The following is a 27,278-nucleotide window of genomic DNA, read 5'->3' as shown; positions in this document are numbered from 1 at the left end:
AGGAGGTTCCCTCAAGGAAAGCAAAAATGGTTTTGTTGGATACTGGTTAGCTCGCGCACAAAGTCGCACTGGCTCCCCTCTCCTTGCTGATCAAAGTTGTTGAACGAGAGCAGGAGAGATGAAGGCATGCTTGGCCCAGACTGAACGCTCCCCTTTGAACAAGATGGAAGGACCGAAAGAGAACCAAAAGAGGAACGACTTCTGACACACTGTCCGTGTTACTTTTAAGGCAGTGAGACAACTTCTTTAGGTGATACTGGTACGGCGGCTACGTATTGTTACAGGTTGGTCCAAACCCCCAGAAGGTACAACACCGAAGGGGAGCACTAAGCTATTTATTGGCTACAGTTAATAATAATGTACCCAGGGCCACCTGCGGGGCTCAGTCAGTGCGTCCGACTCTTGATTTCGGCTCCGGTCATGATCTCAGGGTCACACACACTCTCTCTCTCTCAAATAAATAAATCTTAAACAACAACAAAAATAACGTATCCATATGGGCCCATCAGTTGTAGCAGATGTAGCACTCTAATGCAAATAGAGGTTAAAAATGGGAATTGGGAGAAGTGGTAGGGTGTGTGTCAACTCTCTGCTTTTTTTTTTTTTTTAAAGATTTTATTTATTTATTTGAAAGACGGAGATCACAAGTAGGCAGAGAGGCAGGCAGAGAGAGAGAGAGAGGGAAGCAGGCTTCCTGCGGAGCAGGGAGCCCGATGCGGGGCTCGATCCCAGGACCCTGAGATCATGACCCGAGCCAAAGGCAGCAGCCAAAACCACTGAGCCACCCAGGCGCCCCAACTCTCTGCTTTTTGCTCAATTGTTTCTGTACACTTAAAACTGTCTTTTTAAAAATCTATTCATTAAAAAAATAAAGATGACTGACTTCTGGTGCATGATTTGTGGGATTTGAGGAAGCGTCCCTGTGTGTCCGAAAAGCATTTACCCTTTGGCCTCTAAAATATGTTTGGCTCCAAAAATAACCCACACACATCGGATCTCTGTAATATGCCAGGCACCATTATAAGGGTTTCCTGTGTATTAACTCATAGACTCATCCCAATAACACGGTGAGTAGATACTATTTCTTTTGTGCCCATTTTATGGATGAGCACAGAGAGGTTGAGTAACTCGACTCAGGCCACACAGCTCTCTACAGGAAGACCTGAGATTTGAGCCCAGGCATTTAAGCTTGGGAAGCTCCCTGCTTATAACCTTGACTCTTGAATTCATAGGAGCTCAGGAGTCTGGAATTTCCAGGTTCTGTTGGTTACAATGCTACTATATTTACTCCGAAGCTCTAAGATGGGGCTTCTGGAAGGTTCATCCCCCAGTGGTCTTTGGCAAGTCACCTTCCTTCCCTGGCTTCCTATCCTCATTTGTAGGCAAACACTAGTACTACACACATAGGGTGGTTGTGAGCATTGACAGAGCTAATGTGTGGAGAGTTAAAATTGTGCCTGGGGAGACAGTGACATCAAGAAGGTGTCACAAGGACACAGAGAGCGAAATCCAAAAACCACAGGGCCCTGTAGGATTCTGCACCACATCCCGCCCAGCGGACATTGGGCAACTTCTGGGGGACATTTTGGTGACATGTCACAACGGGGGGGCAGTTTGTGCTAGTGGAATCTAGCGGGTAGAAGCTGTGAATCCTGTTCAACATCCTACAACACCCAGGGCAGGGCCCCACCACAGAGAACCATGCAGCTTGGAACCAGACCAGTGGCTCTACATGCAACAGACCCCCCCCACCACCACCACCACCAAGGGACCACATTAAAGTGCAGGTTCTGAGTCAGCAGGTCAGGAGTGGGGTCCATGATTCTGAATTTCTAACAGACACCCAGGTAAAGCACTTTTGGCAGATGGCTAGTGGTTCAGGAAACGTGCTTTTAGGACAAGGATCTAAACTGTGGCTTTTGGAGCACCTAAGGGGGCTGAGTCGGTTGAGTGTCTGCCTTTGGCTCAAGGTCATGATCTCAGGGTCCTGCATCAGGCGACCTGCTCAGTGGGGAGTCTGCTTCTCCCTCTTCCCCTCTCCCTGCTCTTCTTCCTCTTGCCTCAAACTCCAGTACGGCTTGGTGCAGCCCTGGCTTCTATTTAAAACGTAGATATTTTGTTCACCATGATTTTTTTTTATGTGAAAAAAATTATAAGTAATATTTTCATGCAATCATTTTTTTATGTGAAAAAAAATGATTGCATGAAAATATTACTTATCTGGGCATAAGATAAGTAATATTTTCATGCAATCATTTTTTTTATGTGAAAAAAAATGATTATATGAAAATATTACTTATCTGGGCAGCTGAGTTTTGAGGAGCACACTTAAATTGGCACTTAAAGTTAGTGCACCCCTCTCCTTGCTCTGCTCAAGACTGTCAGGGTGGCAGCCCTGGGACAGCCAGGTTTCATAATCCGACCACCGATGTTCCAATCACGCATTTCATTCTGCTTCCTCTTCTGTGTTTTCTTAATCGCTCTACCCACCGCCCTATCGACATCACCCCTCAAGGGTGTTTGTGGTTGCAAATTATTCTGTGTGATATTGCAGTGGTGGATATACATCCTTATAACTTTGTCCAAAACCTATATAGATTGAACCCTAACATCAGCCATGAACTTAGGGTGATGCTGATGTGCCCGTGTAAAAAATACACCGTGCAGGGGTGGGATGCTGGGTATGCGGGGAGGTGGCATAGGGGTGTGTGTGGGATCTTTGTACCTTCCCCTCAATTTTCCCATGAACCTAAAACCCGCTCTCAAAGTAAAGTCGATCTACAAAAAGCACTGGGCTATGTCACCCACAGAGTAGGATCTGACCCTCCTCTAGCCATCAAGAAATGGAGATCTCTCTGGATGGGATGAGGAAATGCCCAGTGGCCTCGGAGTCCCCGCCTCTGGAGGATGGGACCCCACCACCTTCTCTCACCTTTGTTCTTCGACAAGCTCACAGCCAGAATCTCCCAAGTGGTGATGGAATCTTTCAAAAACACATTCATGGTCTTCGTGGAGATTCTGGATGGGGAGGGAGACGTGGAAGCCTTAGAAGACAGGTGTCCGGGGTGTGGGAGAGAGCAAGGATGGAGGGGTCCCCAGGGAAGAGTTGGAGGGGCTCGTGGCTGGACAAAGGTAAGAAGCCTGACTCTCAATTTTTCTAGGCTGGGTTGTGGGGTTGCACAGCGACTCCAGAAAAGTGGGGGGTTGGGGCGCATGCAAATTAAGTGGATCCAGTCTGGGATGCTGTAGGAACTGGTCTGGGGGGTGGGTTGAAGGGGGGGGGTATCTCGGCCTTACCCATTTTTCTCAGGTTCATTGAGACTCTCTACGGTCCACAGCCAGCTCTCAGGGAACTGGCTTCGGGAAATGATCTCGTCTTCCGGAATAATGTCCTCATCCGTGTCACCTGGGAGGCAGGGGGTGGGGTGGGGAGAGGAGCGAGGGGTTTAGAACAGACCCATCTCTCCACTGTCCTAACAGCAGAACTCACCCATGGCCGCGCGATGGCTTTGGAGGAGGGCGCCCAGGTGTGTTTAAATTTGTGACTCTTCCCTCCATAAAAACACTATTAAAAATTACATTTTATAGGGCGCCTGGGTGGCTCAGTGGGTTAAGCCGCTGCCTTCGGCTCAGGTCATGATCTCAGGGTCCTGGGATCAAGCCCCGCATCGAGCTCTCTGCTCAGCAGGGGACCTGCTTCCCCCCTCTCTCTCTGCCTGCCTCTCTGCCTACTTGTGATCTCTCTCTGTCAAATAAAAAAATAATATCTTTAAAAAAATAAAAAAAATAAAGAGTCAAATTCCCACAAAGTTTAAAAAAAATTACATTGTACAATTGTATTGGTATGAAGGCAAAAATAATCCAGGCTGGTTATATGATGTACCCCTTCCCCAATTTTCATAGGCTTGAAAGCACACGCTTGAGCCTCTCTCTCTAAGCCCGGTAGCTCCCAGGCCCCGTGGCTGGAGGAAAACGGCAGACTCCGCAGACTCCCCAGACCTGATGGTGAGGGGGTGTGGAGGGGGTGACCTTTTCAAGCCTGGCTGACACCATCAGCAAGTAGATGGGGTGGGGGGTTGGAAGAGGGTCCAACCCTGTCTGGACTTTCTTTAAAACATGATGAGCAGACTGTAATTCGGCTCTGGGTCTGCGAAATAAAATAGGTGAAGCCCGCTGATGCCTCAGTCCACCCACGTTCTGGAATAGCCCATCAAAGTGCCTTTGGGGTATGGACACGTGAACAACTCTGTCTCACCCCCAATTGGCTAAAAAGAAAAAAAAAAGTGCACAGTGTTAAGGAATGAAAACACCCAAGCGGGGCATAAGCCCGATGCTGGTAGATGGGATATTTTTTGTCTAATTTTCCTCTTTGAGCAAGGATGTCTGTAGCTCATTGGAGTAGAAGGCAGTGAGCCTGGGTTAGTATATTTCACACAGATTGAAGGGAGAGGCCTTTGTTCACGTGCGTTGGAAATCTTTGGTTCTTTTTTAGCGGTGTTGGTGGAGGGAGTGCTAGCCCTCCAGCTAAAAGAATTTATAAATATCTGCCCGCTTTGGCAATGTCTGCCTTTAAGAAGTGACTGCCTATAAACAGCAAAAAAATTAATAAAAATATAAGTGTGCACAAAAGAAAATACGTGTTCCCACATAAGGAGTCCCCTACCTGCTGTCATTCAGGCTAAGTAAAAATTGATTTGGAGAATATTTCCCTTGGCTTGAATTTTGCCACGATCTGATAGCAAAAAGAAGTTTCAAAAGCAACTGTAAGTGAACAAAGGGAACTTTACAGTGAAGCAACCCAGCACACACGGCCTTAGCCAAGTGATCAAGGATCACATCACCAACAATGGGACAAAATCAAGGTCATAAGGCCCCTGATACGATGCACTAACAAGGCCACAATGTCTCTTTTGTGACAGAGCTGTCGAAAATGCAAAAGCTGAACGTGATTATGAGGAAACACTGAGCCAACCCAAACTGAGGGATGGGCCCCCAAAAGAGTTGGACATGAGAGTCGCTGCACGATGGACTCTCTGATAGGGGCTGGGCAGATCTAAGGATGCTAAGAGACCCCCACCAGCAAATAGGACGTCCAAATCTGGACCAGATCCTGTTCTTGTAAAGGACGCAAACCCAAACCAGACCAGACCAAAGCCACGTGAATGGGGCTAGAAGGTTTGGTGGTGACGAGTCCACATTAATGTCCTAATTCTGGTGTCTGTGCTGGGTTTTCTGGGAGAATATCTCTGCTTCTAGGAAGTCCACACTGAGCTAGTCGGGGGTGGTGGGTCCTCACACAGTTCAGGGGGAAGAAAAGGTTTTTAGGCCTGTTTTCACTTTTTCTGTTGGAGACTATTGAAAGAAAAAAAAAAAAGGATTAGTTTTGCTTTGATCAGGCAGCGTACTGCTGTGAAATTTCCCCTTCTTCTTCAGTTTTTAAGCAAAGGTATTCTCTTTACAGGACTTTTCATCCGGTAGTTAATAAGGTAACTTCCCTCTATTTTAAGAGCCGCTCACATGGGCCTTTCTTGGAGCCCAGTTTGAAGGACACAATTTTTGGTCCCCCATGAAAGCAGTGGGATGGGGCGCCTGGGTGGCTCCGTGGGTTAAGCCACTGCCTTTGGCTCAGGTCATGATCTCAGGGTCCTGGGATCGAGTCCCGCATCAGGTTCTCTGCTCAGCAGAGAGCCTGCTTCCCTCTCTCTCTCTGCTTGCCTCTCTGCCTCCTTGTGATCTCTGCCTGTCAGATGAATAAATAAATAAATAAATAAATCTTTAAAAAAAGAAAACAGTGGGATGTACAAAAGAAGGGTTCCAAGGACCAGGTAAAATGATCACCAGCGCAGCGAACGCTCCGCATAAAATGGTTAAAAAGAACAATCCGGAAAGGCTGGGAGGAGCTGGGAATTTGCCAAGGTGACCCTCACAAAAGGTCCTGTGCTGCTCGCCGTCCGCTGTCCCTGGGTTCAGTTTCGCCAGCGCCTGTCCCAGCAGAGAGATTTTTTCCCCCCAGTCAAGACCCATTTTTAAAAAGCATTTTGGAAAAGGAGGGATCAGGCCTCAGGGGGCTCAAAGCCTCTCAGCAAACGGCAGTTAGACCACGCCAGTCCCCTCGGCTGCTGTGGCCTGCTTTAAGTGGGGTTATTACAAGAGAAATCTCTCTCGGCTTTGCTTAGGATTCATTCCGCCTGAGATGTAAACCTTCAAGTGGGTACACATTTGGTCTTACCCAGAACTGAATGAATGAATGAATGAATGAATTAAAATGAAGCCACAAAGGTTGTTAGGCATTGAGTTAGCACCTCTCTGGAAAGCACCCATCTCAGATAGCCGCTCCCCTCCGAAGGGGCTCCTCCCTCAGACAGGCCAGGCCCCCTCCCAACTCAGACACGCCTCCTCCCTCAGACAGGCCCCTCCCTTCTCTGGCTTCCCCCGTCCACTCTCGGCCGCACCCCCCCCCCCCGCCCCCCGCAGCCAGACTCACTCCTGGCCAGTCCCAGCGGGTCGTCGTGGCTGTAGTTGAGCCGCAGCTGGGTGATGTAGTTGCAGCAGTCCAGGAAGGCCTTCACGCAGCGCTCCTGCTCCTCGTGGGCGATGAACTGCGCCCTCCGCTCGCAGGGGTACTTCATGATGTTGTCCCGCATGCCTTGCGTGCAGCACATGCGCACGTCCTTCGGGTACTGGCCGGCTGTGGGGGCGCAGAGCCCGCGTCACGCCCGCAGCCCCGGCCTCGAGCCGGAGGCCCTCGGGACAGACGGGACAGACGGCAGGGAGGCCGCCCCCACGGCCAGGCCCCTTGGCGCCCCCCCCCCCCACTCCCCGGCCTGCACAAGGCTCGGGGGCGGCCAGGGCTCCCACCTTTGTCTAGCCTCTTCTCCATGAGCTGGACGGAGCGGCGGCGCCGGGCGGCTGGCTTGGGGCACTCGAGAGCTGAGGGGCAGGTGGACACCAACGGGATGGGTCAAGGACTGATCGGGAGCCCTCCAGGCGCTCCTCCCTCAGACAGGCCCTCTCAGTAGCCACGGGGGAGGGGAGCTGTTGCTCCCAGGCGACAGAGGAGGAAACCGAGGCTCGGAAAGCCGGGACTGGCTAGGTGGTGGCCGAGGCAGGACTGGAACCCGGGCCCCCCACCCCAGCACCCAGCCCTCCAGTGCTCTCAGCCTGAGGGCAGAGGCGCCGCCCCCTCCCTGGCGCTCACAGGTCCTCTGGGCCGTCTGCAGCCCTTTGTTGGTCTTGAGGGCCAGCCCCGCGTCCGAGAAGACCCCGGCGTAGTCCTGCCCGCTGCCCGCCGTGCAGCCGATGTCCGCCTTCTCCACCACGTTCCAGATCTGCGGGGGCCGGAAGCGGTCACGTGCGGGCCTCCAGCCCCCGGGGCCCACGCGCCCGCCCTTCCCTTGGTTCTCCCCCCAGACCCCTCTCAGAGCCACGAGCACCCCGAGCGTGGACCCAACCGCACTCCCACTGCGCCCGCCGTGTCCGCTCCTTCCAGCGCAGGCCTGACAGCGCTTCCCGTGCGCTCCGCTCCGCGCAAATGCCACCTCAGCCCCAGGCCACCCCTTTGCCTCTGCTGCCTTCTACCCAACCATCGGGGGCTGGGGGGTGGGGGGAGGGGCGCACCTTGCTCTGAGTCAGCTTGTTCTTCTTGTTCAACACGAACACCCCCTTGTCCACCGCCACGAGCCCCACTCGGGCCCCCGGGTCACCCTCGATCTGCAGCATCATCTGCTGTCCAGGCAGATACGGCCTTTCGCCCTTCCTAACACCTTTCACCACCAGCTGCGGGGGAGCAGGAGGGGCAGGAGAGAGGGGTCAGCGCTGCCCGGCGTCTTCTCGGTCAGTCCCGGGGGCAGCAGTTGGCAGGAGAGGAAGGGGAGGAAGGGGGAGCCAGAGGGACCCAAGGCTGAAGGCCAGGAGAGAGAGTGTGGGAGCAAGAGAGGCCCTGGGGCTGGAACAGAGCAGTGCCCTGGGAGCAGGGGTTGCGGGGGAGGAGGGGCTGGGCAAGGTCACAGGCAGAGAAGGCTCTGACCCTGGTGGAGAGCCTGCTGGGAAGGCTGGAGAGAGGTGGATGCCGAGGAAGCACCGGCACGTGGGGGGGGGGGGGGTCCCAAGATGGGTGAAGGGGGAGCCTTGGGAAGCTTACGGTGCCCATACAGGAGTCCTTGACGTCCACCCACACGGAGTCGGCCACCACCTCCCTCTTGCCGTCGCTGCTGGTGACTGTGTAATAAGCCACCAGGCGGAAGGAAGGAATGAATTGCGGAGTGATTTTCAGAGACATGACGACCGGGTCCTGGCCAGGTGTCCGCTTCTGGCGGCCCACAGTCAAAATCTTCCCTTTGTTCATGATCTGGGAGGGGCAGGTCGGTATAAAGATCAGCAAGGTGGGGGGGCGGAGGGGGCGACCTGGGATTGGGGGTTCTGGAGGAGCGGCGGGGAGGGGGGTGCCTGGGATCCTAGCAAGCCACAGACCAGGTAGGTGTAGTAGGTGATGGACTGCTCCTGGCTGGGGTCCACTCGCAGGTAGAAATTGACAGTGAGAGTCTCCCCAGCCTTGAGCTCCGAGCGAGGCACAGAGAGATGCAGGTAGTTTTTGAAGTTGCCCATGGCGTTGTAGGGCTGCACTTTCATTTGCCTGGTGGCCTGTCGAAACTCTGGGATACCCTCCTTCTTCGTGCGTACCTGGGCAAGGAAAGAAGGGTGAATACTGGCCTCCCAAAGATGTCCATGCCCTAAGTCCTGGGACCTGCAAATCTGGTACTTTCTGTGGCAAGAGGGACTTTGCCAACGGAATTAAATAAAGGATCAGAGGATGGGAGCTTGTTTTAGATGATCTAGGTGGGTTGAATATAATCACAGTGATCCTTCCAAGATAGCTGAGCAGCCAGAAGGACCCCTCTATGAGAATGAACACATCTCGGTGTGAGTGCAAATATCCTTAAAGGAATGGCATGATTCCCTTGTGCAAATAAAAGGGCCCCCCTCTGCCGGTGTCCGGATGGCTGGGGGCAGAGGGCAGGGACCCTCTGTGCCCGGCTCTTTGCAATGGGGCCCCAGGCGGGCGAGGACTCACAGTGATGGTCAGGGGCTCTTTGCTCTTGGGTGTGTTCATGGTCAGCATGGCCACACCATCATTCCGTGTCGAGGTCAGGTCTTGGTCTTTGGACTCTTGATCTTTATGGGGACTCTTGATCTCCACGGGGATGCCGTGGGCTGGGGAGCCATCAGGGTTTGTCACGAACACCTGTGGGGGCAGGTGGAGGGCACACAAGTGGACCCAGAGGTCGGGCCAGTGCCAGGAGCCGGGTTGGGGGTTACAGGTCCACCCTGGGTCTCACCATGAAGTCAAAGGGCATGGATGGTTTGAAGAACTTGGGTGTCTTGGTGAAGTGGATCTGGTAGGGGGAGGTCACGATGGGGAGCCCGCTGTACTCCGCCTCCACCATGTCGCTGCCTGAGGGGGCCAGCCATGAGGGCAGGCTCCTGGGCCACCCCTCCAGACTGGACCCCGCCTTCCTACCGGGCCTCCCACCTCAGACCAGGCCTCCTTCTCAGACCGAATCCCACCTTCATTCTGGGTTTCCCTCCTCAGACTGGGCCTCCTCTTTCAGACTGGATTCCCCCCTCATTCCGGGCCTCTGCCCTCCAACGGGGCCTCCCCCCTCAGCCGGGCCTCTGCCCTCAGACCAGGTCTCACCTGAGTCCAAGACAACAGTGACCGAAATGTACAAGGACATCCCCACCAAGGCTTCTTGTCGGGAGGGTTCCACCCCGTTTATGAGGACATTTCGGCTCAGCTTGGCCTCCCCAGTGCCATCGTTGATCTGGGGAGGGGAGAGGAGTCTCAGAGAGGGGGAGGGGCGAGGCTGGATGTTCAGAGCGGAGACGGCGAGGAGGAGCAGAGCACCTTAATGCGACTGAGGGACTGGGCCAGAGAAATCCTGTGGTCACCGTCCTGGACCCCAAAGATGACGAAGGCTACTCCATCCACATTCTTCCCGTACAAGAACCTGAAGAGGCAAGAGAGTCTCAGATGCTCCTCTCCTGAAAGGCATGCTCAGCGCCTACTCGCTCCTCCTGCAGCGCCCCTGCACCCTCACTTGGTTCTCACCTCACCTATCCCTCCCCCTGGCCTCATTCCCAGACCCTCACCTGGCTGTGATGGTGACCGTCACGCCATTTTCGTTATCGATATAGTAGAATTTCTCTTCAGGCTCCAGGTGAACCTCAAAACTGGGCAGCACTGGGGGAAGAGACATACCAGTAGGGCACCAGCGCTGGGGGCCTGGGGTCTGGCGCTGCGGGGACCCCCCCACCCAGACACCCTCCTCCTCTTACCGTATTCCTTCACCTCGAACTCAGTAGAGAAGACTTGCTGCGGGGCGTCTTCGTAGTGGACCTGGATCTTCCACTGCCCCATGCTGTGGGGAAGACAGGGCGCTGAGCCCCACAGGCCCCCACGCCCTCCCTTGGGAAAGGGAACCCCCTCCAGGACTGCCTGACATACTTGACCAACTCCGGGATGTTCCAAGACTTTGACAAGATGCCAGCCTGGTTTAGAGAAGACAAGAAGTCCCGCTTGATGGGAACACCGTCTGGGGTCTGCGGAGACAGGGAGGGTGTGTCTCTTCAGAGATCAGGCTTAGCCCTCAGGGGCTCTCCTCTCCCTCTCTGTGTCTGACCACTCTCTGTGTGTCATGCCTCCTGCTTTTGAACATGGACTTGGGTCAGTCAGCCTGGGTTCAAATCCCCACGCTGTCATTGGTGAGCTGTGTGACCTTGGGCAAGTTACTTAACTTCTCTGTGCTCAATGTGCCCACGGAGAAAAAGGAGATAAATAGAGCCCCTACTTCATTGGCTTGGGACGTGGTTAAGGTAAGCAGGAGTTCACAGTCATCAGGGTCTGTCTGAAGACTAACAATAACCAGCACTTATCACCTCCTTCCTGCAGGAATCTGGGCCACAAAGAATTGCCTGCGTTTGACTCTTTGACCCACACGGATAGCAATTCCACGTGGTTCGACCAAGTCCACGTTATTTCATTTGTTGCCAATAATTAAATGTCAGGAGACATCCTGTGGGCAGCTGGCTCTCTGGCTCCTCCTGGAGATGGGCATAATTGTGGAGAATGGATTCCTGTTGGTTTGGGGTGACTGGGACTGGGACTGGGCCGAGGCTGTGCCCTTAGAAGTGTGTGTTCACCGGTTCCCACAAATTCCACTGACTCCCCAAATCAGCTCATGGCTGTCAGAACCTGGTCCCTGTTCCCTTTGCATGATTTCTCCCTGTAAATTTTATTAAGTTATATGCCAAGCACTGTGCTGGGTTCAGGAGATAAGGTCCTGAATGAACAGATTAAAAAAAAAAAAAAATCCCTTCCCGTGTGGAATTTAGGTTCCGTGGAGGTTGGGGGGGGCAATTAGCAAATGAATAAATCCAATTGCTAGGATGCCGAGAGGAGATGACAATAAGGGAGAAGAGTCAAGTGTGTGTAGGTTGAGGGGGAGGGAGGTTGCAACTTTACAGGATGCTCAAGGAGGCTTCTCTGTAAAACTGGGACATTGGTGACATTTGAGCAAAGACTTGAAGGACGCGAGGGGCAAGCAGTGTGGGTATTTGGAGGAAGAGGGTTTTCTGGGTACAGGGGAACAGCCTGTGCAAAGGACCTGAGGCAGGTCCTGCATGGCAGTTGGAGATACAGCAAGGAGGCCCATGTGGCTGAAGCCGAGTGAGTAAGGGGAAGAGACAGGAAGGGGACAGGGCAGGTCGCGCAGGGCCTTGAGGACCGCAGGAGGCCTTACAGTTTTACCCCAGGGAGGTGGGAACACCTGGAGGGCTCTGGGTAGAGGAGGGCGGGACCTGAGTTGGATGCTCGCGGGCGCCCTCTGGCTGCAGGAGGCGGAATGAGCTACATAGGTTTTATCCGTGTCACCCCAATCTTCTGATGAGAAGACTGAGGCCCAGGAAGGGGTTCAGCGACCCGGGGTTTATCTGGAGCCAGAATCCACGTGGTATCCCTGGATCTCTGCCCCATCTCCAGTGTTTGTGCCTCTAACGCATTTCTCGGTCTTTAGGTCTCGTCAGGTGTGCCTTTTCTGGAGTCTCTCTCTTGGTCTCTCCTTGAGTTTTTTCTCGGGGCGTCTGTGGGACCCTGGCTGGCTCGTACCTGGATGTCGATGATAACACTCCGACCCACCGGCAGCAGGTTGTTGTCCACGGTGAAGATCCGATAGTGGACTGGGAGGGGGTGTTAGAGAGAGGGGGCGCTGGGTGAGGCCCTGCCCCTGCCCACAGCCCGGGCCCCGCCCTCTCCCGCCGCTGCCCCTCCCATTACCCGTGGAGCCGGGGGTGTAGATGGTCTTGTCTGTCTGGATGAAGAGATACCCGCTCTGAGGGCTGACCAGCACCACCTTTTCCACCACGGTGGCCCCAAAGGCCGCCTGGACAGTCACAAAACTCTTTCCCTTCTCTGATATTAAATCCTTGTTGTTGGGGATCTAGGGGTGGACCAGAGAGGGACATTAGGGCTCTCCTTCTGGGCCCCTGACCCACATCCAGCCTCCAGGCCTTTGGTGGGACCCACAGCTGCCCCACCCACCAATAGCCCCTGCGCAGCCCTCCTGCTCTCCCTGGTGTGCCCAGGCTGGGAGAGGAGGGCCACTCGGAGAGGGAGCATGGGCTAGAGAGGCCATAGGGGTCAGAGAAGGGGGACCCAGACAGGGGGCTCAGGATAGGAGGGGCTCATTGAAGGAGGAGTCTCAGGAGTGGGCTCCAAAGTAGGAAGGGCTCAAAAAAGGGAAGGGGGTGGACATCAGCCTGTGCACCCACCGTGATGGTGACCGCGCTCAGGTAGTCATTGGCGCTGTTCAGCTCGGTTTTCTCGTTGAACAGCACTTGCTTCTTGGCCGGGAAGTCGTGGACTGTGACCGTGACTGCAATTTTCTCTTTCCAGTCGTGAGCCTCCAGAAGCACCGTCTCTTTGCTCCCCAGCCGCAGGATGTTGGGGGTGATCACGGAGAACCTACCAGAGTGGGCGCAGGCAGCGGATGCGATTCTAAAGACCTGGCATCCCAAGCCTCACCCACACATCGTGAAACTCCCAAGGTCTACGCAGTCAGATCTCGAGGCCTCTGAATCACGACTGCGACAGAATCACTGAACACCACAGCACATGTGCCCTAAACCCGCAGACTCCTGGTTCGAGAAAGGCACACCCCCCATTACAACCCTGAATCCCACAAACACCCAGCTCTTGAACTCGAGCTCATAGGAAACCTGAATTCATCAACAGCCCAAACCCACTGACCCCTCTTTCCCCGAATTCTCCTGAGACCTGACCCCACAAACACCCACTCCCAACTTCAGAAGGGACCACGTTTGGGGAGGGGTTGTGACTACTCACAGGGGATCCCCCAGCACCAGGGGGAAGCTGGTCAGCAGCAGCAGCAGACTGGGGCCCAAGGCAGGCCCCATGGTGCCCAGGGACGAGGAGGGACAGAGGGACTGACGGATGGAGGGAGAGGCTTGGGAGGGAATGAGCAGAGGCGGTGAGAGGGGGCCTTTTATCCGGCTCCTGCCTTCCCCCACCCCCGCCGTAGCCCAGCCCACAGCTCCCGTGGCCTCCCCCTCCCTGGGGCTGCCCCAGATTTCTCAATACCGCTTCCTAAGCTTTTCAGTCCCTGGGGCCGGTGTGTCCTGGGGTAACTAACCCAAGGGCATGTCCTCCTACAGCACAAACACACCTTCCCTTTGCCATGGCCTCCCTCAGGGTCAAGGACAGCTGGTGAAACTACTCTCATTGTACGTACGTAGTAGTAGAGGAATACCGAGGACCAGAGAGTCCCCCACCCCAGATATCGGGGCCCGATCCCCAGTCCACTTCTGGCCATGCATTTATTAACCAAACCCTTCCTACCAGTCCATCTCTACGCTGGTAGCGAAAGCCCTTCCTCCATGCTTGGATAAGGCTGGGGGGGTGGGGGACAGAGTCCAGCCCAGACACTCTGTGCCCCACTCTTCTTCCCAGTGGAGAAGAACCCTGGTGCTTGGAAGGTCAGGGAAGGTTTCTGAGAGGAGAGGATATGTCAGCTGGGCTTTGCAGTATGTGTAGAAGTTTGCTATGCAAGGGAGCATGCTTTTTAGGGCAAGGGGAGCCTGGAACTCTCATCACCTACCCTTGTCAGGTGACAGACATGGCCTGAATGACTATGATGATTTAAAAAGTCATCATTGGGGCACTTGGGTGGCTCAGTGGGTTAAACCTCTGCCTTCAGCTCAGGTCATGATCTCAGGGTCCTGGGATCAAGCCCCACATGGGGTTCTCTGCTGGGCGGAGAGCCTGTTCCCCCCCACCCCCCCCTGCCTCCCTGCCCATTTGTAATCTTTGTCTTTCAAATAAATAAATAAAATCTTTTTTTTTTTAAGTCATCATTGAGCAAAGTCTCCATTGCTAGCTTTTTTGGTCTTACATCAACATTCTCTTAATCTGTCATTATTACTATTATTATGAATTATATTTAGTTTTTTGGTATGAATACCTGATATCCTCAAATGGTTCAACGGATAAGAGATGCAAGGTGGTGTACAGGGCAAAGGTCACTTTCCTCCTTTTCCTGTTGGCCAACTTCCAGGTCTCAAATATCACAGTACGGTTGAACTTCTGGTTCCTTCCAGAGGCACCTTACGCATTGGTAAGCGTTGGGGAGTTTTGAAAACAAGTGATCAGTGTTCTCTGCGTCCTGTACTTCCGGGTCTCCCTGCCTGGGTCACACCTTGCTTTTTCACAAACAATGTCCCTTAGAGATTGTTTAATATCAGTGCCAAGAGAGCCTCCTGTTCTTTGAGGCAATCACCGCACGTGTGCGAAAGGAACCCGCCTTTCCCGCGGACCGAGTTGCATGGTTACGAGCCGAGCCGAGTTTTCTCCAGTGAGTAATGTTGAGCCTGCCACCCTTTCTAGTAGTGGTAAACTTTGGCCACCTGACGAATAGCCACCCCGAGCCTCAGTTTCCCCAGGTAAAGTGAGGTTATCGATGGCGCTCACTACGCGGGGTCGCTCTTGCCATGAAAGCACGTAACCCTGCATCAAAGGGGACTCATGTACGCGAATAATCTCGCCAGATATTTCTGTATTTCCCTCCATGACTGTATTGATTTACATTCTTGCTGACCCTGCAGGAAATTGCTGATTTCCCCACTGCCTCGCCATGACGACCTGTTGGCAAAGCTTTGCATTTTTTGCCTGGGCGTCATTTTGATGTGCATCTGTTGGTATTCCCAGCAAGCCTGTGCGTCCGGGGTAAGGGGTTTGTGAAGTCCGGGGTGCAGTTGGCAACTGGTGTGGAGGGTCCCCATCTCTGAAGGGCTGGTTTCCAGAGTCCAAAGGAAGGGGTTAAAGGGGAGCTCGGTGCGGACTTCCTGTAAACCACGCTCCTTTCCTGGCTCTGCTGGCACGCCTGGAGTCGGGGGAGGCGCGCAGAAACAGAACAAACTTGGCCCCTGTCTGTTTTGATTGCAACACCCTTTCTTTGGAAGAAGCAGGGAGAGGGCGATGCCTGCTTACTGTCCAGAGTCGAGAACAGACTTCTGACACAGGAAGGGGAACCTGCTAGGATCTCCCAACCCCCCATCCCTCCCTCTATGCCCTTGCTCTACCCCAACCCGACCCTAGTTCCTCGATTAATCACAGCCTTAAACATTGGCGCTCTTTGACCGTCTTGGGCAGGTGTTGCTGCTGGCCTCTGCCTCCCTTCCAGGCCTGGTTCCTTCTTTCCCTGAGTCTCCGTTAATCCTGCCGAAGGACTGGATCGGATGGATGATAGCTCCTGCTGTTTTGACAAGGAGAGGTGCTAAGATGCTTCAGAGCCCTGGGCTTATACACTTTATGCCCATGGTGGTGGAAGTCTGGGAAGGGTCCTGTCCCCGATCGCTAGGAAGTGACCAGAGCGATGAAGGCAAATGCAGAACAGCGTTTGTTAGGAAAGAATTCTTTGAGGCTTCTTCCTGGGGTGGGCACTTCTGCCCAGAAGTGCAGGAGGATGACAGGCAAGATAAGGCAGCAGGGGAGACAGAGGAGGAGGCTTCGGGATGGGACTTCTGGTCGGCTGGTGCACCCTGCCCAGCATTCCACGGAGGGAGGGAGGGAGAACCAGGCTGCCTGAGCTGGGTGCGGTTGGTTTCTGGGACCAACAGAGCATTTGCTGTTTATCCGCACAGTGCAGACGGAGCTGGGTGTCCTGGGTCACGTCAGGCCACCCTAGCTGGAAGGGCAAGGAGAGAAGAAGGGGAAGGAAGTGGCCATGAATTCTGGGTGGGGGGAGGTGCTCCCCCCCCACACCTGCTGGAGTGCGGTTACGTCCCCGCCTCCCCCCACCCCTCACCTCTGACCCTTCAGAGGCACTGTAGGGCCCACTCCTGGCCCCCCACTTCCAGAATGGAGTCTTTGCTACACTGCTTTCTGAGAATTTCCCTCCGCTCACCGTGCAACCCGAGCTTCCCCTTCTCACTACTTATTACTCATTAACTTGAAAGTAAACTTGGCCTGGTTGAGTCTCCTCTGCCCCTTGACTCCTTTTCCCCCGCCCCCACCCCCTGCACCCCCTCACTCGCAGTCAGCAGAGGCCTGGGCACCACGGCCCCCTCTAGCCGTGCCCCCCCACCCCCACCCCCGCCCCCGCCTTGGAGGATACAGGGCCAGAGGCTTTTGACCTCCCAGCCCCAGTTCCTAATCTGTAAACTGGACCATCACAACCATGGAACTTCTCTCTGAGTCTTGGGGTGACAAGCTGGTGGCATCAGCAGACAGAATGCTCAGCCTGGTGTCCCGCACACCTGGACTGTGTGCTTATTTTTCCAACACCTGCTCCTCCTGCTTCGTGCCTTACTTCTGGGACAGCCCCGCCAGGTCCCCAAGCCAAGGTCTCCCCTTCCTCCCTGGCCCCTGCATTCCCTGTCCCAGTCTGTCCCCTCTCTTACCCCTGTGGTCCGCGGTCTCCCTGCTGCAGGCTCATTGCTTCCACACCACATGCTCTACAGCAACTGGGAACCTTTTCTTTTCTAAAAACCCAGATTCGCAATCCTACGGCATCGTGATGTCGAAAACAGCAATACGCAGGAACGAGGCGAAAGGCTCCGTGAGACCCAGACGCAGCGCCTTATCCCACCAACCTTGTTTATTCTGCCTGTTTTGCAGACCAAGAAACGGAGGGCTTTGACCACTTGCACAATATCCCCCAGCTGGCAAGAGCTGGGGTCCAGAGTTCATGTTCCTAAACTGTATGAGCTTCTGACCGCTGCTGTAACAAATGACCATAAACTTGGTGGCTGAAAATAACCCCTTTACTATCTTACAGGTCTGGGGGTGGGGGCAGATGTCTGCATTCAAGGTATAGGCAGGCCTGTGTTCATTTCCTTCGGGAGGCTCCAGGGGAGGAATCCTCTCCCAGCCTTTTCCGCTTCTAGAGGCCACTCCACTCGAGGCTTGTGGCCCCTCCGTCCCTCCAGCCCCACAGCACACTCCTCCGGGCGAGTTTTCTTGTCCCCCTCCGTCTCGGATGGACCTCTTGCAAGGATCCTTGTGCTGACACTGGGCAATCCAGGATCACCTCCCATCTCAGGGTCTTTCACTGAATCACCGCTGCAAAGTGCCTTTTGTCACAAACTATGACATTGGCAGGTTCCACGGACTGGACGCGGACATCTTTGGGGAGCCACAACCCTGCCCAGCCCCGCACTCGCGGGGAGTAAAACCTCGATCCTGTACGGCCATGTCCTTCCCTGCATTGAACTTTTCCTCAGCTTCTGCAGGCACCGGTTAGAAGTCCAACCGCGTCTGCGTCCTGGGGCTTCTGCCAGCTTCTCCCCCCTCCCCCTGCCCCTTCCCAGCTCCAGCCAGCCCTGCAGTGGGACTGCCAGGCTATTCTGGGCTCCTCTGCCTCCACGTAACTTCCTCAGTCTGCAATGCCTCCCCACTTCCCTGTCTGGCAGGGCTATTTATTCACCTGTGCCCGTTAAGCTTGCTTCCGTTTGCAGGAAGCCTTGACCCCAGCCCAATTCTCTACCCGTTGTCCCCCGCCTGTGCCCCCCTCCCCAAAGAAGTACCTCCCAGAGTTCCAAAAGGGGCTCTGGGCACTCCAGCTGAAGGGTGTGCTGGAACAGGAAGGGGAGAGCCCCATCTCCAGAGCTGCCCGTGTGTGTGTGTGTGTGTGTGTGTGTGTGTGTGTGTGTGTGTCGCGCACACGTTCAGGTCCGTCCCCAATCAGAGGTCATTCCTCAAAGCCCGCTGCAGTTCACAAAAAGCTAGGCTGTGCTGAGTCACTCCCAGCATTATCCTGGGCCATACTCGGTGACCTCGTGGGACCGCCCCCCACCCCTTTCACAGGCTGGGAAACAGGTGAAACCACTTATCTAGGATCACACAACAAAGGGGGCAAGTTCAAAAGGTTTGGGTGCAGGGAGTCCAGATGTAAGGGGGCAGTGCCGCTGGTGGGAAAGCACAGCTACGACATCAGTCCGACATCAGACTGTTGCTGTTTTGAGTCCCGAGTCTCCCAACTTATCTGCTGTGTGGCCCTGTGCAAGTGACTTAGCCTCTCTGTGTCTCACAGGCTTTTTGATAGGAATGAGGGTCCACAGAAGCCTTGGACGAGGGTGTGGCATAAAGCAGTCATTACATGTCCAGTCTCCGCTGCGAGCTCTTGTGGGTCTGCCCACCACGTTTTCCCGCCCGCCAGCCTCTGCGGGTGCTGTCCCCTCGCCTGGGCCTGCTGCCCGTCCCCTACTGCTCCAGTCACCTGTCCCTGACTTCCCAGGCTAGGTCAAGGCCCTGTGATGAAACTGTCCAGTGACTCAGCCCTCTCCCTGACCGGCCCCCCACCCCAGACTGTAAGCCCCTTGAGCGGGTCGTGTCCACTGCTCTGTCCTCAACACCAGGAGGCTGCAACCCTCCCTCCGCAAGGAACACGGGTTTCTAAATTGTACGCACAGCCTGTGTTAGGCCTCAACACCCAGAAAGGCAAGGAACCAGGGTAGCAAAACAGATCGGTCATTATTGCACAGTTGTGAGCGGTGGGTGGCTCTGGGGCAGGGACAGGGCTGCCCCGGGGTGGGGGCGGGGAGGAGACAAGGGAGCTCTCTTCGGAATGGGCTCCTGGGCCTCCGGTCCCGGAGAGCAGGGTGCCCACCGCGCCGCCCTTCTCCCCCACCGCACGTGCCTTGGGAGCGGGGCTGGAGGGTGAGGAATGTGTGCGGAGGGCGGAGGCGGGAGGTGAGGGAGGGAGGACCGGTCCAGACACTGGGGGCTGATCACAGAAGCTCCCGGCCGCCGGCTGTCTTGTTGACTTTGGATAGGCCTTCCCGGAACCCAGAATCAGTCATTCTAAAGGCAAACAGCAGGGAGGGGGTCTGGCAGTTGAGGGGCACCAGGCGCCACTCACCCAGGGCTCATCACGTCCACGCCCAGAGCAGTTTGCCCACCTCCCCCCTCCTCCCCCCACGCCCCCCACCCGTGCAGTCCCGGAGCCCCACCCACTCTGCCTCCAGAGGTGCCCCCGCCCCCGCCCCCTCGGCTCACATCTGCTCCATCTGCATGTCCTCCTCGTCCTCCTGGGGCAGCTGCAGGTACGGGTTGTCGCCTGCCGGCTGGAACTTGTAGCCGGTGAGCACGAAGAAGGCCAGGGTGGACCCCTCCACCAAGAGCTGGGGGGCAAGGGGCATGGCAGTGTCGGGCATAGCCCCCCACCCCCAGCCACTGTCTGGCCCACCTGCCCACCCCACCTGGGGTCTTGGTCTTCACCTGGTACAGCCACTGCCACTGGAACGGCACGGCCACCTGCAGCAGGATGGCGATGACCCGCGTGAAGTACACGTAGCAGATGACCTGTGGGACAGGGGGTCGGGCAGAGGCCGGAGGTGGGCTCGGAGTGGCAGGCAGAGGGGCTGGAGTGGGCACCCCAGCGGCTGGTTGTATACACCCCCCCCGCAAAAAAACAAAGACAAAACACCCCCAAATACTTGCTTCAGTGAGAAGAGGGCTCGTACCATGATGTAGTAATGGCGAAACAGCTTCAGCTTGGCCAGGTTCACTGCCACTGCCGGGTGTGCGCGGGCGGGCGAGGGGAGGGGAGGGGAGAGGAATGCAGGAGGGCCGTTTGGGGGAGTATCCAAGGGGCAGGAAGTCTGGAGGGGAGGCCTTTCAGAGGACACGAAGCAGGGGCGGCCGGTGGGGAGGGAAGGGACATCCAGAGATCAGAAAGAGGGGCCTGGAAGCGGGACAGGGGCCGAGGGCACAGCAGTCCGGGGACCCGGGCCTCACCCTTGCCATCTGTGCCAGACGCGTCCTGGAGATGGCGGATGGACCTGGAAGGGGACGGGGGACACGGATGGCTGTCAGCGCTGCCTCCGACCACGTCTGCAGGGGGCGTGGGGGTGGGGGCAGGAGCCTCACCAGACCACAGGGAAGAGGATGGCACCACAGCAAATGAGATCCACCAGGAAGAGGATCTCCTTCCAGAGCATGTAGTCACTGGCACCCTCCTCACGGGACTCGATGACGATGTAGGCCACGTTGGCCAGGACCTGCAGGGCGGGGAGAGGTGGCCAGGGGGCAGTGCGGGGTAGGTGGGTGGCTGTGCCCCAAGAGAGCGTGTGTGCCCGCCCGCCCCAGGGCCCCAGCGGCACCTGCAGTGGAATCACGATCCCAAAGATCTTCTTCTCCTTGTCTGACAGGACGTACTTGACAAAGGCCCAGCCAGAGCCGATCAAGGCGATGGTGATGAAGAGGAGGGCGCCCTTTAGCCTGGGAAGGTGTGTGTGCCGTGAGGGGGGTGGTGCCCGCCCCCCAGCCCACCCCCCCCACCTGCCACGGAGAAGGGCACTCACAGGTGCGTGATGTAGTGCATGACAGCGAGGCCTTCAATGGGGTGGCCCTGGCTGTTGATGAAGTAGTAGTTGATCTGGAGGCGGATGGACGGACGGACAGTCAGACAGACAGATGGACATGGGGGCGGGCGGCGGAGGATGGGAGGATGGCGGTGGGTTAGGAACACAGACAGTCACTGGGGGCACCAGGGCCACAAAGGTGACAGAACCGACAGTTGTGATCGGGATGGCGGGTGGACCCAGACACGGGCGGTCGTGGCTGTGACAAAGTGGGGGGGGAAGTCACAGCTGGATGGACAGTGAGACCGTCCATCAGGGGGAGAGTTGGAGCCAGGCCAGCAGGCAGTTAGACGTAAGGACAGACGATCACGGATGGACAGGACAGGCAGACAGCTGAGCTAGGTGGACAGTTGGTGGCCACAGGGACAAAAATGGCTAGCCATGGGGACATTTGGGACACGTGAACTCCCAAGCCCAGGGTCTGCAGAGATTGGGATAAAGGGCTCCACGGGCTTCTTCCTGGACCCAGAGACCCCAGCCCACCCCCTTTCACTCCCAGCCCAAGGCGCTCACACTGTGGAAGAGAAGGGAGACGCTCTTGGTGAAAGCTAGGGCTGCCATAAGCCAGTGGATCTTGAAGACGTTGTACCTGGCGGGGGGGGGGGGGGTCAGGGACAGAAGGGGGTGGGGGGCATTGGTCAGGGGCAGGGATGAGGGGAGGGGAGGGACCACCCCAGGGGCCAGGGCATTACGGGTTCTTGCAGAGGACGGACACCCAGAAGATGCCAGCGGCCAGGAAGAAGGCAGACATGACCAGGTACAGCTTGAAGAGGGGGATTTCCGCCGCTGACAGGAAGCCCTCGGGGTTCTTCTCCCGGATCATGACCTGGGGAGTGGGCAGGGGTGGGCGGCGGGGATTTCATGCGCCGCGACGGTGCGTCTCGCCCTCACACTCTCCATCCCCCCTCTCCGTGCCTCAGTCTTCCCGCCTCCCAGGTGGGCCCACGGGCTCTCCGGCCCCAGCACAGCCCCGGGGAGGATGTGGTGTGGCCGGCCCGCCTCTGCTCACCGTGATGTCGAAGGGCTGCTCCCGGCCCGGCTTTGAGTTGTAGCAGTTGTGGAAGTTGAGGTTGTACTGGCCTTCCTCGGCCCGAGAGCCGATGACCACGTGGAACTGGGTGGTGGGGGCAGAGAGGGGAAGATGAGGGGAGGTGGGGGCTCAGCCTGGGGGTTCCCCACTCCGGGGGGAGGTGGGGCCTCGGACGCACACAGACACTCACACTGAAGTTGTAGGAATTGTTGAGATGCCCAAGACCCAGGACCAGTTCCTTGTCCTTCCCACTGAGGCCCTAAGGGGACAGAGGGCCAGCAGCAGTTGGCCCCATGGCCTGGGTCTCCCTAGGCCACCCCCGGAAAAGGAACAGACCTTCCTCCCTCCTGCCCTGGCGTCTCCGAACCTGCTGGTCCCCCTGAGACACTGTGGGTTTTGACTTGGCCTTGTCAGGCGCAGCGGTGGTCCCTATAGGGGGCAAATAAATGAGTTCAGAGACGCATGGACAGAAGGACAGCAGAATAACGGGGAGGCGGGGGCAGGCGCACAGCCCCGGCCGTCCACTGTCCCTGCTCACACGGCCAGCCTGACTCACCGCTGTCCACTTTGGGGGTGACTGGTTCGGAGGGCACTTCGGGGAGGAGCCCAGGAGAGATGAACAGCTTCTTCTGCTCCCCATACTTCCGCACCTGTACCCTGGGGTGAGCGTGGGGGCCTCAGAGGTGAGGCCAGGAGGCTGAAGGCCTGGGTCATGCACACACGTGTGCAGAGGGACTCCGTGGCCCCTGGGGCCCTCGGGATCTCCTTTCTGAGGACAGCCGGTGTCAGGCTGAGTCAGTGATCATACAGTTCCAGCCCCTGGCCACCAGCGATTAAGATGGCTGCCCCCTCTGGGCCCTGCCTGCACCGGCGACTGTCACTTCCTGTGACACTGACTTACTCATTCCCACTTAAGCGCGCTACTTCACATGAATACGCATCTACAAGACAGGCCACGCCGTATTGCTAGACTCTGGTTCTTGGGCCTCAGTTTCCTCCTTTAGAACGGGGATGACATCGGTGTAAAGGGTCAATGAGTCACCCCCTGTAAAGTTTGCAGGACGCTCCCTGCCACCTAGGAAGCATTCGACAAGTAGGAACGGCGGCTATCAGTTCTCCCAACGCTGCTCCGTGTCCGATCTCTGCCCTGAGACCCCGACTCTGTGTCTCCTCCCCGGGCTGCCCCCTTCCCCCGCTCCCTCCTTCCCACAATCACAAGGCTGGAAGGCAAAATGAAAAAGCAAGTGGTTTTCCTCCTAAGTGCGTGAGGCTCTTCCCAGCAGGCTTCCCATTCCACCTGGTAGCGTATGTGAGTATCAGATCCCAGAAAAGACAAATGACGGAGCCTCTGGCCCGTCAGCTCACCGCAGATCCTTGGTGTTGATGAGGAAGAGAACTAGCAGGTTGCTGCTGTTTTTCTGGAGAGGACAGTCATGGGGGTTCCGGGTCTGGGGAGTGGGTAGGAGGGTGTCTTGGTTACTGCCTCCCACTAGTCCGGCCCCACCCTGCCCCCTCCCCATCTCCCTTGCAAGGGAGGGTCACTTCTTGCTCCCCTCCCTGGGCAAGAAGGGGGGCGTGTCCTCCTCCCTCCTCCCCCCCACTCCTCCTCCACTCACTGAGTAGGATCGAACACTGCCAGATCGAACCCGAGTCAGACTGAACCCCACCTGCCAGGTGGAAAGAAAAGTTGAAGAAATGAGGGAATGCACAGGGACCTCGCCAAACCACCTCTTTTCATAGCAAGAGAAACCTGACCTCGGATTGACCGAACCCGTCCTGTGTGCTAGGTCCCACATTCACTCTTGGAATTCCAAAGCCTGTCCTGACCCTGGGCCCTCATACTCTTCTTTTAATTCCTAACTGGTGCCACTCAGCTTCAATGTCACTTCCCTGGGAGTCGGGGTTGCAGTGGGGGGGGGGGGAGTCTCTGGCCCCTGCCCACCCTGTTTTCACGCAGTTAAAATGTTGATGGAATAAACAAATAAACAGATAAAAATGTGGATGGCTTTCCTGCCTGGAGCTGTGGAATCCAGCACACGTGGACTTGCTTGCATCCGGGCACTGTGACTTTGAGCAAGCCACATACCTCTAGGCTTAACGTTTTCACAGCATCCCTGAGAGGCGGCTGCGAGAGAACAGACCCATGGAAACTGCTCCGCCCGGTACCTGGTACTCAGTGGCATTAAAGAAATGCTAGCTACTCATTCTGACTGCAGGAGCTGGGGCTGTCTTGGGCTTTGGTGTGCCCTCCTCCACCAACCGCAGCTCACGGCCCAGCACACACTGCCCGCGATTTTATTATTCCCACGTTACAGATGAGGGAACGGAGGTTCCGAGAGGCCAGAGCCCTTGTCCAAGAGCCCATGGATGAGAGGCGGAGCTACGAACTGGGGGCTGCAGGTGCGGGTGGGAAACGTGCGCCCCTCGCCCTCCTCCAGCAAACTCCTCAAAGCCCCTCACCAGCGGGTCCTTCTCTTCTGTCTCCTGGAGGCCCAGCCGCAAGAGGCTCAGGTCCACCTCCAGGGAGCCATTGGCGTAGAAGCCGAAGCTGTTCAGCGGGATGTCTGCTCGCTTCTCCCCCTGCCGGACACCAAGGAGGCACAGGCAGCTCAGACTCCTTCCCACCAACCCAGCCCCACGGCGCTGGCGCGAGATAGGAACGGGGTAGCCCCAGCTCCTCCAGCCGCTGTTCCGAGTCCAGGAAGAGAAAGCCTGGGGCACCTGGAGGTCTCCGCACGGGAGGGGGGGAGGGGAGCACCCCCCCCCCCACCCCGCCACGAGAGCAAGGTTATTCATCTTGGGGTTAGGAGCCCCGACAGTTCGTAGATTCCAAGAACCCAGTGAGTGCCCGGAGGAACCCATTCTAGAAATCCCAGCGCCCCCAGAGCGATCCCAAGAATTTAGGAGACTAACGGGGGCGAGGGGTGGTCCCAGGAGGTGAAGTCCCACCCTCAGTGGGCCGGGCACAACCCGAGCGTGGTCGGCCAGGCAACTCCACGCGAGGACTAAGGGGGACTCCTCGGACGAGACCACTCGGGGCCGGGAAGCGGGGGGGCGGCGGGCCGCTCCATCGCGCGTAAGCAGAGGGGGAGGTAGGACGAGACCACTCCAAACCAGGGGCTTCTTAGGAGCAAAACTGCGCCCCCCGCCCCAGTCCGCCGCGCGGCGGGACTCACCGTCAGCGCCAGCCGGTGGATGCGCCCAGAGCAGCCGCCCAAGAGCAAGAGCAGCAGTAGCGGCTGCCCCCACTCCGCGGGGCTCCGGCGGGCGAGACCCCTCCTCTCGCTCACTGCCATCTCTGGAGCCACCACCTCCCCTGACACCGCCTCTGACGCACCCACCCTCCAAAAGGTGAGCCAATCGCCGCACGATGGGGGCCGACCCTCTAACATGTCAGGCCCTCCCAGCCAGTCAGCGACCGTTTCCTCGAAAGTCTGCACCACCCCCCCGTACGACACCAAATGGACGTCACCAGCTCCGAATAGGCTGCGGATACCGCTTAATCCCGCCTCCGCTATCACCAATCACTAGAAAGGTTGTGCTGATGTAATTTGACAAACAGTCCAACTAACCAATTCTAATGGATCTGATATCCCGCCCTTGAAGCGGAATTCCTTCACCCACGCCCAACTGAAGATCGGTCCAGGACTACATTACCCAGAATGCAGTGAGACCAGAGAGGGCTACTGGGCATTCAATAAACTACATTTCCCAATATCCCCAAGGGCGGACTTCCTCTTTTCACTCTGGGGATGTGGCTCCCAGCCAGAGCCCAGGCTTTTGGTAAACACGCACGTCTGCCGAGGCCTGTCCGGTTCTAATCTTCCTGATCCACGAAAGGCCGAAACCTAGCCCCAGGCTAAATCTTGACCCCAGGATGACCTATGACCTCGGGCTGAATTCCAGTGTTAGGCGGAGCCTCTATCCTAGAGTGAGGCAAAGGAGTAGCCCATCCATAGATCCCACGCTGGACTCGTTGATTGGCTGAACACCAACCCCAGGCTGAGTCCTTACCTGCCGCTGAGCCCCGACATCGGCCTGAAAACCAGGCTTCTCCACTCCCTTCTGACTTTCGACCTACACCGAGCCTGGGCCTTAGTCTCTGGTTGAGCCCCCAACCTGGACTACGCCGTGATCCCAGACTAGGCCTGACCTCTGGACCCTAGTTTGAGTCCCAGACCCCCTAGTGGGTTGCTGACCCCTCTGCTAAACTGACCCCAGTCTGAGATCCCATCCCAAATGCGGTGTCGACCTGGAACGAATCCCAATTCCAGTTTGAGTTTGAAACTCTAATACCTGGCTAAGCCACTGAGATCAGAACCCATGCTGAGCCCCTGACACGCCTGGTCCCCCAAATCCTGGAGCACAGCAACTTGAGGTTTTCTAGCCCAGAAGCCACCAGCAGGTGGGGCCAGGTCCCAACAGAGCCATCTGTCCCAGTGTAGGTGTCTCACTCTGGGCTCCTGGGGCTAGCCTCCTGGGCTCCCTGGTGTGTGTACTGGTATGGGTACTGGGAGCCAGGAGGCTTAGAGTCTCACTTGTGCCTGGGGGCGTCTGTTACCTCGGCAGAAAGGATGAGGTGGGCGCTGCAGGGCTCTCTCCCCTTTCATCTCAGTGCCTTAAAGAGATTAATGAGGTGTGAACAGACTTTTATGAGCGAGGTGACAGACTTCCGAGCCCCAGGGCCTGAGTGTCTGGAGGGAGAGGTGGAGTCGGAACCAGGGTCTGTGCAGTGAAACCTGATTGGATCTAAATGGATGCGACTGGAAAATGGGCAGGTGGAAGCGCGAACTGGATGAGGGCCCAGGAAAGACCTGGGCCCGGTGCCCCAAGGACGGTCTGTCCTCAGTTTCCCGGCGCAGATTTCGGGAGGTGGGGGAAGGCAGGATGCGGCGGGGGTGCTAATGGACCAGGCCTTGGCAGAGGCGCGTTCTGGGCAGGATCGAAGTCCTCCCATCCGCCCTGTGGCCGGAGGGAACCAGACCATTAGTAGGCCCAGCAGAGATGTCTGGAGCCGGGCCGGCCCGCAAGAGCGGGGTGACCTCAGGTTCTTCCAGCGATGGGGTGGGGGAAGGACCTCTCAGGTTGGGGTTTTAATGTCTTGTCCCTTTAAGGGATGGTTGAAGGAAAAGAGAAAAGTAAGAACAGTCCCTGGCGGGGTAGGGTTGGGGGAAGAGGAGCCCGGGGGATTTGGAAAATGGGTGGGGGTCCTTTAAGGCACGGGTCCAGTGGCGGCTGGTGGCAACTTGCCTTTAAGAGGGGGCGGGGCGTCCGTTGGGTCCCGCCTCTTCGGGGGTCCCGCCTTTAGGGCGCT

At 56.7% G+C, this 27,278-nt stretch overlaps 2 protein-coding genes and 2 long non-coding RNA genes across 6 annotated transcripts in view; 1 reads left to right on the top strand and 3 right to left on the bottom strand.

Annotated features, from left to right (window-relative positions):
* The window catches only part of C3 (complement C3), a 33,128-nt gene extending 19,492 nt beyond the window's left edge, over positions 1 to 13,636 (bottom strand). Inside the window, exons 1-19 of the mRNA XM_082744227.1 lie at positions 13,400 to 13,636; positions 12,826 to 13,018; positions 12,332 to 12,494; positions 12,164 to 12,234; positions 10,505 to 10,599; positions 10,336 to 10,418; positions 10,150 to 10,240; positions 9,905 to 10,007; positions 9,695 to 9,821; positions 9,336 to 9,451; positions 9,071 to 9,241; positions 8,470 to 8,679; positions 8,141 to 8,347; positions 7,618 to 7,776; positions 7,199 to 7,328; positions 6,859 to 6,930; positions 6,485 to 6,688; positions 3,298 to 3,406; positions 2,933 to 3,018 (exon numbers count right to left, since the gene is read on the bottom strand). Coding sequence (XP_082600353.1) covers positions 2,933 to 3,018; positions 3,298 to 3,406; positions 6,485 to 6,688; positions 6,859 to 6,930; positions 7,199 to 7,328; positions 7,618 to 7,776; positions 8,141 to 8,347; positions 8,470 to 8,679; positions 9,071 to 9,241; positions 9,336 to 9,451; positions 9,695 to 9,821; positions 9,905 to 10,007; positions 10,150 to 10,240; positions 10,336 to 10,418; positions 10,505 to 10,599; positions 12,164 to 12,234; positions 12,332 to 12,494; positions 12,826 to 13,018; positions 13,400 to 13,470 — 2,461 coding nt within the window. The 5' untranslated portion in view covers positions 13,471 to 13,636. The remainder of the gene's footprint in view (positions 1 to 2,932; positions 3,019 to 3,297; positions 3,407 to 6,484; positions 6,689 to 6,858; positions 6,931 to 7,198; positions 7,329 to 7,617; positions 7,777 to 8,140; positions 8,348 to 8,469; positions 8,680 to 9,070; positions 9,242 to 9,335; positions 9,452 to 9,694; positions 9,822 to 9,904; positions 10,008 to 10,149; positions 10,241 to 10,335; positions 10,419 to 10,504; positions 10,600 to 12,163; positions 12,235 to 12,331; positions 12,495 to 12,825; positions 13,019 to 13,399) is intronic.
* A 1,572-nt stretch (positions 13,637 to 15,208) lies between these two features.
* On the top strand, positions 15,209 to 16,531 carry LOC309866445. The gene is made up of 2 exons (XR_014312662.1): positions 15,209 to 15,295; positions 15,722 to 16,531. It is a non-coding gene; the product is annotated as an uncharacterized lncRNA (long non-coding RNA).
* Positions 15,293 to 17,181, bottom strand: LOC309866440. The gene is made up of 3 exons (XR_014312660.1): positions 16,972 to 17,181; positions 15,663 to 16,256; positions 15,293 to 15,452 (listed from the first exon to the last, which is right to left on the bottom strand). It is a non-coding gene; the product is annotated as an uncharacterized lncRNA (long non-coding RNA).
* A 1,842-nt stretch (positions 17,182 to 19,023) lies between these two features.
* Positions 19,024 to 25,312, bottom strand: GPR108 (G protein-coupled receptor 108). Of its 3 annotated transcripts, none has more exons than XR_014312645.1 (18): positions 25,141 to 25,303; positions 24,425 to 24,544; positions 23,581 to 23,631; positions 23,330 to 23,412; positions 22,521 to 22,621; positions 22,332 to 22,393; positions 22,155 to 22,223; positions 21,944 to 22,048; positions 21,627 to 21,760; positions 21,448 to 21,523; positions 20,875 to 20,948; positions 20,674 to 20,791; positions 20,441 to 20,571; positions 20,309 to 20,352; positions 20,035 to 20,185; positions 19,790 to 19,873; positions 19,568 to 19,692; positions 19,024 to 19,372 (listed from the first exon to the last, which is right to left on the bottom strand). XR_014312645.1 is itself a non-coding variant. In XM_082734182.1 (18 exons), the coding sequence occupies exons 1-18, from the start codon at positions 25,258 to 25,260 to the stop codon at positions 19,300 to 19,302; spliced, it is 1,620 nt and encodes a 539-aa protein (XP_082590308.1). In that variant the 5' UTR covers positions 25,261 to 25,312; the 3' UTR covers positions 19,024 to 19,299. The 3 variants fall into 3 exon arrangements, 2 of the variants coding, with proteins under 2 accessions (XP_082590308.1, XP_082590309.1); XM_082734182.1 differs by having other exon boundaries at positions 20,035 to 20,084; positions 25,141 to 25,312; XM_082734183.1 differs by having other exon boundaries at positions 20,035 to 20,084; positions 22,301 to 22,393; positions 25,141 to 25,285.
* Positions 25,313 to 27,278: the final 1,966 nt, after the last annotated feature.

The sequence above is a fragment of the Mustela nivalis genome (genome assembly GCF_964662115.1).
Source record: "Mustela nivalis genome assembly, chromosome: 1".
Lineage (NCBI taxonomy): Eukaryota > Metazoa > Chordata > Mammalia > Carnivora > Mustelidae > Mustela > Mustela nivalis.
This window is presented reverse-complemented; position numbering and strand designations above follow the sequence as displayed.